The sequence below is a fragment of the Ceratotherium simum genome, unplaced genomic scaffold (genome assembly GCF_057802395.1).
Source record: "Ceratotherium simum simum isolate JZ-2026a unplaced genomic scaffold, ASM5780239v1 HiC_scaffold_59, whole genome shotgun sequence".
Lineage (NCBI taxonomy): Eukaryota > Metazoa > Chordata > Mammalia > Perissodactyla > Rhinocerotidae > Ceratotherium > Ceratotherium simum.
The window spans coordinates 26,452-40,620 of record NW_028261275.1 but is presented as its reverse complement, the minus strand read 5'-3'; the positions used below and the strand labels follow the sequence as shown (position 1 = coordinate 40,620).

At 47.9% G+C, this 14,169-nt stretch overlaps 1 protein-coding gene across 1 annotated transcript in view; it reads right to left on the bottom strand.

Moving 5' to 3' along the window:
• The window catches only part of LOC101405656 (insulin receptor-like), a 45,635-nt gene that overhangs the window by 9,301 nt on the left and 22,165 nt on the right, over nt 1-14,169 (bottom strand). Inside the window, 6 exon segments of the mRNA XM_087428498.1 lie at nt 821-980; nt 1,069-1,179; nt 2,169-2,413; nt 5,009-5,076; nt 6,282-6,381; nt 10,161-10,320. Of these exon segments, the coding sequence (XP_087284624.1) occupies nt 821-980; nt 1,069-1,179; nt 2,169-2,413; nt 5,009-5,076; nt 6,282-6,381; nt 10,161-10,320 (844 nt within the window).

Below are 14,169 nucleotides of genomic sequence, written 5' to 3'. Positions count from 1 at the left end.
CCAGGACTTGCAAGGCCTTTCCGAGTCTGGTTCCTGTCTCTCTCTCCCTAATCTCACATCTCATGCTGCTCTGCTCCCCTTTACACTCATTATATTCACAATACATCAGCCATCCTTCCAGCCTCAGGACCTTTGCATGTGCTGTAACTCCTCCTAGGATGCTGTCACTCAGGTCAACTCCTAATCCTGCACATCTTGGCTGAAATGTTGCCTCCTTGCAGAGGGAGGCCTCTCCTCTCTATCATAGAACTCTTTGCTTTCTTCAACGCTCTTTTCCCAGTCTTCATTATCTTGTTTCTATAAGGGTTAACTCTTCTACTGTTCATCTGAAACAGCTCTGTCCAGTAGAACTTTCTGTGATAATGAACACGGCTTATATCCGCACTGTCCCATATGGCTCAAGATGGCTACTGAACACCTCAAATGTGGCCAGTACGACTGACGGACTGAGTATTTTATTTTATTTCAGTTAATTTAAATTAATTTAAATGTAAATGGCCACATGTGACCAGTGGCTAGTGGTAACTGTGCTGGACGGTGCAGATAAAGGCTGCAAGCCGCATAAGGGCAGAAAAATGGTGGCGACTTATTCGTCAGTGCACCTGTAGCACCTACTACAGAGGCTTGCACACAGAGGGTTCACAAATATTCCTTAAAGAAGTGAATGAGTGAGTTAATGAGCAAATGCAATTATTACAATGTGAGGATCCGGCCTCCATCCAAAATCCCGCCCCTTTACACTACTGGAAAGGATTTAACGACATCAAAGACATTAAACTTGGCCCAGGCCATCCATTTCAAAGCAGAAAGCCAGACGAACCTCCAATTTTGACGGTAAAATCGTGGGCGACCATGCAGTTTCGAGCTGCCAGGTCCCGGTGCACAAACTTCTTGGCATTCAGGTATGCCATCCCGTCGGCAATCTCCGCAGCCATCTGGATCATCTCTTGCAGGGTAGGGGGAGGGCGACCGGGGTTATTCTAAAGTCGAAACATGGGGTCGTGTTCAGCAACACCAGTGCCCACAGCCGGGAGCGGATGCCCTGCCGGGTACCTCGAGGCAGCTCACCTCAGCCTCCGGCCGCAGGGAACGGAGGTAGCTCTTCAGGTCTCCATGAGCCATCAATTCCATCACCACCAACGTTGGCTGGCCTTTAGATACCACCCCCAGGAGGCGGACCTGCAGAGCAAGCATGGGGTTCTTGGGTGAGCCTCTGCGGGAAGATGTTGACTCACCGAGGTCTCCCTGGCTGGTGTCTACATCACACACAGCACCCTGGTTCTGGGTGGAGGGTGATAAGCCCTGGTCTGTCGTCCAACTCAAAAGCCAGCGTCAACACCTTGCCAGAAAGGAAGGAGAATTCAAGATTCACAGTGTGGCGGGGGGACAGCAGACAGACTGGCCCACATACAGCAACACACCAAGGCAAATCCTTAGATATCTCCTCGATGTCTCCGAGCACACAAGGCACATTCCCACCTCCAGGCCTTTGCCTTAACTGTTCCCTCTGCCTAATTCTGTTCCCTCACATGTACGCAAGGCTCAGTTCTTACATCATAAGTCTTTGCTCAAATACACCTTCCCCACTCCTGAATTCCCAATCCCTCCACTCTGCTCCCCTTTTCCATCTTGCTATAGCAGCCTCTCCTAATGAACTACATAATTAGCCCGTTGGGTTCGGAGTCTGTCTCCACCTGCTCCACGAGGACAGGAAACTGCTGCGTCACAGAGATGAGGAGGGGACTTAGCACAGAGCAAGTGCTCCGTTAATATGTGTGGGGCAAGGATGAAGGGACACGAGGCTCAGAGAACCTAAGGGAGCACTGTGGGAGCAGAAGGGCAGGAAGAGTCTGTGCTGACTTGAGCGGGAGCAGGGACGGGGTGGACAAAGGAGGCAGGAAAAAGGAAGACACAGAAGATTCTGGAAAGCAATGGGACAGCACGTCTGGCTCCAGGCGAGGTGGGAGAGGATGGGATTGGAGAAGGAAGAAGGGAGGGACCCTCCCCCACACCTTTAGGATGTTTAGCAGGGTAGGGATGGGCAGGGAGTCCACACCCGCTGTCCTCACGCTCTGTGCAATAGGAGGATGAAGGATGGAGGAGGCGGGACGGGGGAATGGACATGCAAGGAAGCCTTTGTCTGCTCCTGGGGCCAATGCAGGACTCACCACATGATGGCAGGTGAAGCCCTTCATGACCGAGGCCTCGTTGAGAAACTCGATCCTCTCTCGCAGACTGGCGGACTCGTTGACCGTCTTCACCGCCACGCGGGTCTCCGCCTCGCCCTTGACGATGTCCCTGGCGTTGCCCTCATACACCATGCTGAAGGAGCCCTGCCCCAGCTCCCGCAGGAGGGTGATCTTCTCCCGAGGCACCTCCCACTCGTCCGGCACATACACCGAGCAGGGAAACACTACTCCTCACTTATCTACACAGCATCTTCCACGGATCCCTCGGGGGGTCCCCGGCCACCTCCCACCCAGCCCCCCAACAAATGTTCATTAAGTGACTTCTGTGATCCAGCACCTGTGCTGGGCACTGGGCACATAGCCGAGAACAGGACAGGCGTGGGTCTCTGCTCTCATGGAGGGGACAACAGAGGTTCAGGAAGGAGCCACAATTGGTCCAGGGTCCTGGCTGGTAAGTGGTCAGCTGAGCCTGCATCCTCATCCTTTCCGTCTGATTTCAGAGCCCCACTACCAAATCATGCTACTTTCCATCTGAGGCTGTTGCTTCTGCAAAGTGCCAAGCGGTTGGGGGGACCGCCCAGCCTGCCAACCACCAGACATGTGAGTGAGCCCATCCAAGACCACCTAGCATTAGCTGATCGGCAGGTGTGAGTGAGACCAGAAGAACTGCCCAGCCGAGCACAGCCCAGGTAGTGGACCCACCAAATTATGAGCTAGTAAATGGTTAGTTGTTTTAAGCCACTAGGTTTGGGGTGGTTTGTTACATAGTAAATGATTCGCAGACAGATGCATGAAGCCCTCGTAAGAAACGCCAAAATGGTTCCTGCCTTCCTCTGCAACTGTTTGGGGCTGAATTGGTTCCCCTCCACCCCCACCAATTCATACGTTGAAGTCCTAACCCCTGAACCTCAGAAGGTGCCTGTATTTGGAGAAAGGGTCTTAACAGAGGAAATCAAGTTAAAATGAGGTCATTAGGGAAGGTCCTAATCCAATCTCACTGGTGTCCTTATAAGAAGAGTTTAGGACACAGACCCACGCAGACGGGAAACCATATGAGGACACAGGGAGAAGGCAGCCATCTACAAGCCAAGGAAAGAGGCCTCAAGAGAAACCAACCCTGCTGACCCCCTTGATCTCAGACTCCAGCCTCCATGGACTGTGAGAAAATAAAATTCTGTTTTCTAAGCCACCCAGTCTGTGGTACTTTGTGACAGCAGCTCTAGCAGACCATGCAGTCAGCAATGGCTGATGCAAGTACACTGGATCAGACAAGAGCTCTGCACCCACATGAACTCACAGATGCTCAGTGACCTATGAGCTACAATTTCCAGCTTTCACTGGGCACGCTTGTGCCCTCAGCCATGGATACATTACCAAAAGGAAGCAGGATGGTAGGGTGGAGAGGCAGCCATGAGCAGCCATCCTTGGCCTCGTCCCTTAACACAGGACCCAACAGAAGCCCTGAGTGGGCTTCCCCATCTCTAATGTGCAGCAACAACGCCATTCCCAAACGGAGAGAGGAGGCTCCTTGATCAATATTCATTCCCTCCATTCCTGTTCCCTCCAGACATTCCCACCTGGAATAACCACCTTTCTGAGTTTCTCTATTTTGATGCTTTAACGTCAAAGCCCCTGGAAGGACTGTCCCTCCCAGGGTGGCCAGTTCCTAGAGACAGCAAAGGTCTTGCCTGTGAGTGTTCCTTTCAAACCAACCAATCCAGAGCCCACACCCCAACCACCTCCTGGGCCACTATCCCCTGACCTGATCACCCCAGGGCCAGGGACCAGACGACCAGGGAAAGCTCCTACATCCCAGAGCCCGATGCAATTATTCAGACTAGCCAATCCCAAGCCTGCTTACCCTGCCCCACCTGTTCCTTCCCATAGAAACCACAATAAAGGCTCTTGTTCATTTCTCCCCTTCTCTCTGCCTCCTGACACACCTTGGTGCTTCCCCGTGTGGCCCTGCGTGCTGTGCCTGGTCTCCTGCTTCTGGGGATCTGTGAATATAACGAACTTCTACCTTCATGACAGTCACTTCCCTGTCTGCATATCTTATCACACCTGATTAAAACAAATCCCGAGCACCCTTAAAAACACCATCCCTGTATCCCAAGGCAGCATCCCGCTGGGCAATGGTGTTCATGCCTTGAAAGTCACTTTTTCATTTTTGCTGCATGAAGCACTTTAGAAACTTGTATGCAACAGAAGCCTCCCCCTCTGAAGGAACAGCCAAGCCTTATCTACAGGGGTCTCTCACTGCCCGTTGGTACAATCAAGGGAAATATGGGCGTCTGTCCTACACTCCTGCTGCCAGCATCAGCATCCCATCCATGTTCAGCTACCACCAACAGCAGATGTGTCGCTGGGATGCACCCAGTCTCCTGCCCACCCCGACTTGTCCCTGTTCTTGTCTTCCCCACCCGCTATCCCCGGTCTCTCCTTTTGGCTTCTGAGTCCCACCTGCTGTGTCCCACCCTGGACACGGCTTTCTGGCTCTGACCCTCAGCACTCTCTCTGGCACAGGCCCCCAGCTCCACACCCCCACAGCTGGGGCACCAGTTTCTCTGCCTCCCAGCCCAGCCCACAGGTCCCAGACCAGCTAGATCAGCCCTTCCAAACAGATGCCAGACAGCAGGTATCCAACTGCTCCCAGTAACAGGGTTTCTGCAGCAAGGGGCAGGTCTGCAAACTCAAATGAACAAGAAGGCTGGTCTCAGCCTCCCGGGGTGTCAACCCTTGACTTTCACTGGACAGTGATGGCAAAGGAAACCAAACAGAGGATTCTGACTGCCCACGGGGAGGAGGATGGTACTCACCATCGCTGGCACTGAGGTACTCAGGGTTTGAAGAAGCATACAGAGGTCCCAGCGGCCCATCTGGCTGCCTGGATGAGAAAAATGAGGGGTTCCAGCTTGAGATTCTCAAAGGACTTCATGGGTCTCTACAGGAGGCTACAGACCTCCCCAAGGCAAATGGCAGCCCTTATCAGCAGCATCCACATAACCCTAGATACAGACTGGGGGTGAGGATGGGGGGACCCTTATGTTTTGAGTGGAAAACCATCAGATGGCTACTTAAGTGCATCAACATTGGACCGCTCACCCCATAAACTGTAATTGATGATTGTCCATGCAACACCTAAAAGCCACTCACCCAGTGCTATTCTGGAGCCATCTGGACCCAGCTTGTGAGAAACAACTGTTAAATTTCCTGGAAACTTGCAAGCCAGTTGTTAAAAACAACCATCATTCAAAATTAGATTATATAGGCTTACAATTAAATTAAATTAAAAGCAAAGGTAACAGATATTCAACATTCACTACTTCCTAAGCATGGTACTACATTTCACTAAGATCAACGCTCTTGAGGCTATCTACATTACCTCATTTATTTATATTATTGTATCCATGTGGCAGAAATGACTCAGAGCAAGAGAATGATTTTACACCTCTTCCCAACTCTGCGCTCAGTGACATCATGTCTGTAGCTAAAAACTGGCCATGGTGGGAATATTTACACCATGGAATTAGGCAAGCACTACCAACCAAGAATTGACTTACTGTTCTGTTGTTTATCCAGGCTTGAGAAAGTGATGGAAAAAATGTTAACAAGGCAGATTAAACTTAAACGTGTGTCATCTCTGTAGCCACAGCATTGCAAATGGCACAAAAAACTGGGAAAATGTTCTTTCAGTATTTAAGAATTATTGCCTGACTCAGCAAAGTCATTCCTGTCATTTATGTCTTATTTCATTTTTGTCTTACTCTTTAATGTAAACACAATATCAATCAACATTCATGTTGGAACTACACTCGCTCGTCAATTTGCAACCATCGGTTGGCTATACATACAAAGTTTCAGGAGAAAAAAATCAATGAAAGCATTTGGTGAAAATCAACTGGCTAGAGGGAACTGACAATAAAGAGTATTGTATAGTGTACTACAATTGTTATCTGTAAATTGCATGCTACACATCCTTTATATCAGTAAAATTTATAATAAACTTAGAAGTAGCTCTATCTATATCCAGGCATATTTTTTTCCGGAGAGCCAGTTGTTAACCATTTACCAGCACACCACCACACTCACCTCTTTCTCAGGAAGAGATAAATACTTCCAATTACGACACTGAAGAGAAAGACGAAGATGAGGGGGCCAATGATAATTTTTGCAATATTTGATGGGACGTCTACTAAAATAGAATAAGAAAATACATGTTTCACATTAAAATGTGTTCACATCCAAGTTTGCATCAAAAGTCACATCTATGTCTATAACAGTGGGCCACATACACTGGTCCCTGCTCGCTTGTCCTGAGCCTCTCTCTGCTGGTCTCCACAGGGCTGGGCAGTGGGCTCAGAGGTCTGTATTCTGGAAGCACCCTCCTGACTCCCAGACCACTGCTGGCTGCCAGCGTTCTCCCTTACCCACCCAGGGCCAGCTTCATAGGCATGCAACCCAGGCCATCACCCAGGTCCCCACACTCAGAAGGGTCCTGCTCTTGGTTTAATGCTCCTCTGTCACTGTCTTGAAAGTCTTACTAATTTTTAAACAAGGGGCCCTGCATTTTCATTTTGCACTGGGCCCTGCAAATTAATATTATTTTTAAAATAATAATTATTAATTAAAATAATTAATGATAAAATAATTAATAATTATTAATTAAAATAATAATGAATAGGCCCTGCCTATCTTAATTTCAACAGCACCTCCGGCAGATGAAAAATTCACTGGCAAGTGCCCTGTGTGTGCTAGGGGGTCCTCTCCAAAAATACCCTTTTAAACCCACTGAAGAAATGTCACGCAGCCTCTTATTTTTTAAAAGTCACATGCAAAGCTGAGTTGTCTGTAATCATTAACACGCCCATGTATTCAGACTCTTCCAAGCCAAGGAAGAAAATGGATTCTGAAGTCTGAGAAGGAACCTGGTCCTTTGGGTCTTTAATAAATAGCAGTTTACTGAACACTGACTAAACACCAGGCAGTATTTGAAGTGCTTTGCATGGGTGATCTTACTTAATCATCACACAAGCCAAGGTGGGAGGTACTGTGGCTAACGCCAGTTAACAGATTGGGACACAGAGGCTCAGAGAGGTGAGGCGTCTTGCCCAAAGTCCCCGAGCTGTTTCACGGTGGAGCAGGGATTTGAACACAGGCAATCTGAGCGAGTTCTTGACCACTGCCCCATGCTGCCTCCGGTGGCCAGTTCTATCCTGAGATATCTCGTCGACCTCCTGCACCTCCCCGAATTGACAGCAAACTGCCTCATCCCATCTCCGGTGGCTCCTGGCACACTGAAAGTCTCCACAAATACTCAGTGACCGAATTGGACACGAGAAATGGAAACCATCTGGTCAGGTGCGGCTGTCTGCGTGTCCCCCTCCCCCTGCCTTCTTCCACAAGAGTGGGGAAGCTGGAGGCCACCAAGAGGTCAGGACTCAGCATGTCTCAGGGCAGAATCTGAGAGCCACGATGCACCGCCCATCTCTGCTTCCCAGACCCCACACTCCCGCTCATTCCTCAGATTCCAGTGGCTGCCAGAACTAGGGTGAGGGAAGTGAAGCATCCGGGGTGCAGAATTTGAGAGGAACTCTTGCTCTGGGTCCTGCAAGGGCCGGTTCAGCCCCTGAGGGTGAACACCTCCTTAAATTTTACACCTGGGGTGCATGCTTGCCTCCCTGTTACATAACAAGGAATGTTTTTTAAGTCATCTAATGTGTGCAACATTTAATTCTCCAGATTTCTTGCTATTGTTAGTAATGCTGTGCTAGATTTCCTTGAGCATGTATCTTTTTCGTACATTTCTGTTCCTTTCCTTAGAATAAGTTTCTAGAGCCAGAATTATTGGCTCGAATAGTAGGAGCCTTTATGAGATTTTTTGATACATATTATCAAATAACTATATTTTACCACTCGCCAACCATGAAAAAGAATGTGCAGTGTCTGCACGAGTCTTGTACAACACTCCGTACTGTAATTAAAAAACAGAAACAAAAACCTTGCTAATTTGATAAGTTAAAAATTATATACTGCTTTAATTTCCCTTTTTTTTTTTTTGGTGTAGTTTTGAGTGAGGTTGGACATTTTTTCTTATGTTTTCTATTTTTCATACTTTTTTTGTGTGTGTGTGTGAGGAAGATCAGCCCCGAGCCTACATCTGATGCCAATCCTCCTCCTTTTTCCAAGGAAGACCGGCCCTGAGCCAACATCCATGCCCATCTTCCTCCACTCCATATGGGACGCCGCCACAGCATGGCTCGACAAGTAGTGCGTCGGTGTGTGCCCGGAATCCGAACTGACGAACCCCGGGCCGCCGCAGTGGAGCGCGCGCACTTAACCACTTGCACCACCGGGCTGGCCCCCTCATATTTCTTTTTAAATTGGCTATTTATGTCCTTTGCTTATTTTTGTGTTAAGACGTATATCTTTTACTCATATAACACATATATTCATTTTGTATTAAGGATATTAACTCTTTGTCAATGATGTTACACATATTTTCCCACTTTGATATTTTCCTTCGAATTTTATTCATGGTGTTCCTGGTTCTCAAGAGAGAGACTCCAAATTCTTGAAATATCTTGAGTAATAGGAGTGTCTTTGTCATTGATGAGTCCTTTGGAACACACCTGAGTTTATACTAAGAGATGAGATGACTTAGGATGGGGGCTGGTCACTGGAAGACCGAGCGTGGTTCAATCAATCACACCTATGTAATGAAACTCCAATAAAAACTCTGGAGACCAAAGCTCAGAGGAGCTTCCTGGTTGATGAACACATCAATATGAGGGTGACGTGACATGTCCTGATTCCACGGGGAGAAGACAGAGGAGCTCTGTGTCCAGCACCGCCCTGGCCCTCACCCTACATCTCTCTTCATTTGGGTGGTCTTGACTTCTATCCTTTATAATAAAACTGTCATTGTAATATAGCACTTTCCTGAGTTCTGTGAGCCATTGTAGCAAATGATTGAATCTGAGGGGGTCATGGGAACCACCAAATTTGTTGCCAGTTGGTCAGAAGTGTGTGTGGCCAGGAGAACCCCCAAACTTGTGTCTGGCTTCTTAAGCGAGGGCAGTCTTATTGGGAACTGTGCTCTTAAATTTGCGGGATCTGCAAACTCCAATGGGTGGGTAGTTATCAGAATTGTGGCCTGGTACACACAGTTGGTGTCAGAATACTCATCCAAGTCCTGACCCTCGCAAGACCATCCCAGCAAGAATCATTTCCCACTTTCTGCACCCCCACCACATGAGGTACATGAAAATCCAGCCAGCCAAGCAGAAGGCCCATCTCACCCCTCCTTCCCAAGCTCAGGCTCTTCCTGGTCTAGAATCTCCCCTCCTTCCAAGTCATTTGTGTGTTCTCTCATTCGAGTGTCTAAGTTCCTACCACGTCCCAGGCTGACTATCTCTTTTGCTCCCACTTATACATTCTTCCAGGTCTTGGCCAAGATGTCACCACCTCCAGGAAGCACTCCCTGACCAGCTCAGCCTTCCTCACCTTTCCCCACCCTACTGTCCACAGTGTGTCCAGCTCACCCAATGGCAGCACTTACTGCCTGCACGTCGAGAGCATATCCAAGGCTGAGTAGAGAAGCTCTCACCTCCTCCCATAGAGGGCACGGCCCATCTAATACCAAAGATCGAAACACTAGTAACAGGAGCTAATAATGTGCCTATCAGTTGTGCCCTGTGCTGGCCACCTCAAATTTATGATGTCATTGAAACTTCCACCTCCAGAGGTGGATCCTGTTATTATCCCCATGGACTGATGAGATGAGGAAGTGTAGGCTCAGAGAGGGCATGCACCTTGCCCTGGTCACACAGTGGCATCCAGGGGACCTAGACGTGAAGTCCAGGGCCAGCACGCACAGCCTCCAAGCTTCCCCGACCATCCTTTGAAATATTCTGCCATGCCCGGCCCCAATCACAGACCCAATGAGTCAAGGCCGCCGTGGAGACTTACAATAGTCTGTCACGTAGAAATAGGTGGCTTCCGTCCAGGAGCCGTTGCCTGCCAGGGAGGTGGCCCACACTCGCACGCTGTAATTCCCCGGTGGCAGCCCGCGCAGCCTGCAGCCCCGCTCCAGGGCAAAATGCCTGCGAGAGACACAGAGGTGCAGCTCCTGGAAGACAAGGGGCAGAGAGAGAGGAGGAGGGGGTGCTGTGCTTCGTACATTCTGGAGCATCCATCCCGGGCAGGAATGTCAAAGACAGGATCCCGCTCAGAAATGAAACAGAGGGAGTATGGCACAATCAGAGTGCGACGCGCCGGCAACTTAGAGACTCTCGGAATTCTAGAAACTTAGCTCTACCGACAGGAAACAGACTCAGAGATTATCATTATTGACAACAGCCAACTCTTCCTAAACCACAAGCCAGGCAGTTGACCTGGATCATTTCATTGAATTCCTACAGCAACCCCGTGGCTCAGCCTCATTTTAGAGACGAGGAAACTGAGGCTTAGGGCGGAGGTCGGCAAACTTTTGCTGTAAAGGGCCAGAGAGTAAATATTTTCAGCTTCAAGGGCCCAGATGGTCGCTGTCGCCAACTCAACTCTGCCATCATAGTGCAAAAGCAGCCAGAGACGGATCCTGAATCCGTTAACATCTGTAAATGCACGGTGGGGCTCTGAGCCCACGAAACATTGTGGGCCCTGGAAGTTGGACTTCATATAATTTACACGCATTGTGAAATACTACTCTTCTTGAAATCACATGGGATATTTTCACCAGGCTTCCGGAAAGTCCCAGGAGGGTGGGAAAGAAACAAGACATTGCCTAAATTGCATTTCAGGCTTTGCCCTCACACCTGGCGTCTGCCTGGTCAGAACCAAAGAGATACACCGGCTTCACATCTTAAGGACTAATGAAAAAAACTCCTTCCTTCCCCTGGGGCAGCCTTTTGATTTGATTTGTTTTCTTTCACCATCATTAGCAAGTGGGGATCTGCCTAAGTGATAAACGAGAGGGGAGAAAGAAAACAGACACACCCCAGTAATAAACATGTAAAAAGAGATAAACCCAGAGCTTGTTAGGAGAGGCGTGAGCCTCAGTGGAAAATAAGACCAGGGAAGCTGCAAGCTTCGGGCCACTGTTGAAAACTTTCCAAAACAGCTCCAAGCTAATAGTGCATGCAGAGAACCGGGCTGGAAAACTTGAGGGGGGAGTGGGGAGAGAAAGAAATGTAAAAACTCCCGTGCTTATCATGTGACAATAACAGCAAGAAAACAAACCGGGCTGGCGGCGGGGGCGGGAACTCTAGTCCAAAGGTCCTTCCAAGTAGAATGAGTCACCAAGTCGAAAGGGATAAATAAGCAAATATAGAAACCAAAGGTAGCTGCTATCGGGGACAAAGGGGAAATGCACCCTCCAACGCCAGTCATTTACCCCAGATGCCTCCAAGGGTAGGGACCGAGAAGAGAACATGATGGAAGGAACTAGAACCTGATGCATCTCTCTCCAGACATACCAAAAACGCCAAAAGGAAAAGTGAAACAAGAAGAAGAACCTGATCAAGAGTGAAGAAGCCAATTACATAAACGCTTGTGCAAATGGGGAAAAAAAGCTGAAAACTGCAAAAGACACTGAGGCAAAGGATATGAGCACATGAAAATTGAAAACCGATGCTCTTTCTGGAGAGGCCGTGGCCCCTGGGGCCAGGGTCTCTCCCAGGGCAGGGAGCGATGTGGCGAGGGGACAAAGGACTCTAACGCAAGGTTCAAGGAGAGGGAGATTCAAAAGCAGTGCAGCCAGAGGTGATTTTGTCTATTAAACTAGCAAATAAAAAAAAAATGACCTCCCACCAAATGCTGGAGAGAATTTTGTAAAATCAACAGTACAAATGGTGTAAAAAAAAAGTTTGACGTTACTTTTTACTTTATCAAAGTGACGCTAGGCAATTAAGGAAAATGGTAAAGACAACCGACCAGTCTTGTCTATAAAAAGGTTTTTTAAAAGGTGACTGTAACCTCTCATTCTCTCCTCATTTCCCCCCATCTCTCTGCTCCTCTAAAAGGTGAACAGGGCTGGTCTGTCTGGGATGGGGGTCGGGCTGTGCAGGGCAGAGGCTATGGTGGGGATTCGTGGTGGGATTCCTACTGGTGACCCCCGGCTCCAGGATCAGGAGAGGCAGGCCAATCGAAGGCAGCTGGGAGAAGTTAGGGTTAGGACCAATGCCAACTGGGTAACCAACTGTCGCGGTTTACCCGGGACCCAGGGGTTCCTAGGATGTAGGTAGGACTTCAGTGCTCAAACCTGGGAAGTTCCTGGCAAATGGGGACATGTTGGTCACAGCAGCAAGGATAAAATCAAGGAGGGTCTGCAGTGGCTTCCGCTTGAGTGGCTCTTGCCTCCCATCCTCAACAATACCCGTTCCAAGGCTGACCTTGACTGCCTGAAGCTTAAGAGTCCCATTGGTTTGGGAAAGGACAGAAAACTCAGGCTCAAATGAGCCACCATGGAAATGCAAACGAAGACCACAATGGGATACCACTTTACACCCACGAGCATGGTTATAATCAAAAAGATGAACCAGGGGCTGGCCCCGTGGCACAAGCGGTTAAGTGCGCGTGCTCCGCTGCAGCAGCCCAGGGTTCACCAGTTCGGATCCCAGGCGCACACCGACGCACTGCTTGGCAAGCCATGCTGTGGCGGCATCCCATATTAAGTGGAGGAAGATGGGCATGGATGTTAGCTCAGGGCCAGTCTTCCTCAGCAAAAAAAAAAGAGGAGGATTGGCAGATGTTAGCACAGGGCTGATTTCCTCACAAAAAAAAAAAAAAAAAAAAAGACAAACCAGACCAAGTGTTGGTGAGGATGTGGAGAAACTGGAACCCCCAAAAGAAAGACGAACCAGAGCAAGTGTTGGTAAGGATGTGGAGAAACTGGAATCCTCATACACTGCTGGTGGAAATATAAAATGGTGCAGCCACTTTGGGAAAGAGTGGCATTTCCCTAAAAGGTTACAGGTAGAGTTACCAGATGACCCAGGAATTCCAAGAGATCCAAGAGAACTGAAAACATACGCTGACACAAAAACGTGTACACTGAAAACTATAAAACATTATTGAAAGAAACTGAAGAAGACATAAAGAAAAGGAAAGATATTCCATGCTCCTGGATTGGAAGAATAAACACAGTTAAAATGTCCATATTACCTAAAGCAATCTACAGATTCAATGCAATCTCGATCAGAATCCCAATGACATTCTTCAAAGAAGTAGCACAAAGAATCCTAAAATGTGTATGAACAACAAAAGACCTCAAATAGCAAAAGCAATTCTGAGAAAAAAGAACAAAGCTAGAGGCATCACACTCCCTGAATTCAAAATATACTACAAAGCAATAGTAATCAAAACAGCATGGTACTGGCACAAAAACAGACACACAGATCAGTGGAACAGAATTGAGAGCCCAGAAATAAAAACACACATCTATGGACAGCTAATTTTCAACAAAGGAGCCAAGAATGAACAGACAATAGAGAAAGGAAAGTCTCTTCAATAAATGATGTTGAGAAAACTGGACAAGCCACATGCAAAAGAATGAACGTGGACCATTATCTTACACCATACACAAAAATTAACTCAAAATGGATTAAAGATTTGAATCTAAGACCTGAAACCATAAAACTTCTAGAAGGAAATATAGGCAATAACTCTGACATCGGCCTTAGCAGCATCTTTCTGAATGTCATGTTTCCTTAGGCAAAGGAAACAAAAGAAAAAATAAACAAATGAGACTACATCAAACTAAAAAGCTTCAGCAAGGCAAAGGAAACCATCAACAAAATGAAAAGACAACCCACCAACTGGGAGAAAATATTTGCAAATCATATATCCAATAAGGGGTTAATTTCCAAAATACATAAAGAACACCAAAAATTGAACAACCCAATCAAACAATGGGCAGAGGATATGAAGAGACAGTTTTCCAAAGAAGACATACAGATGGCCAACAGGCACATGAAAAGAT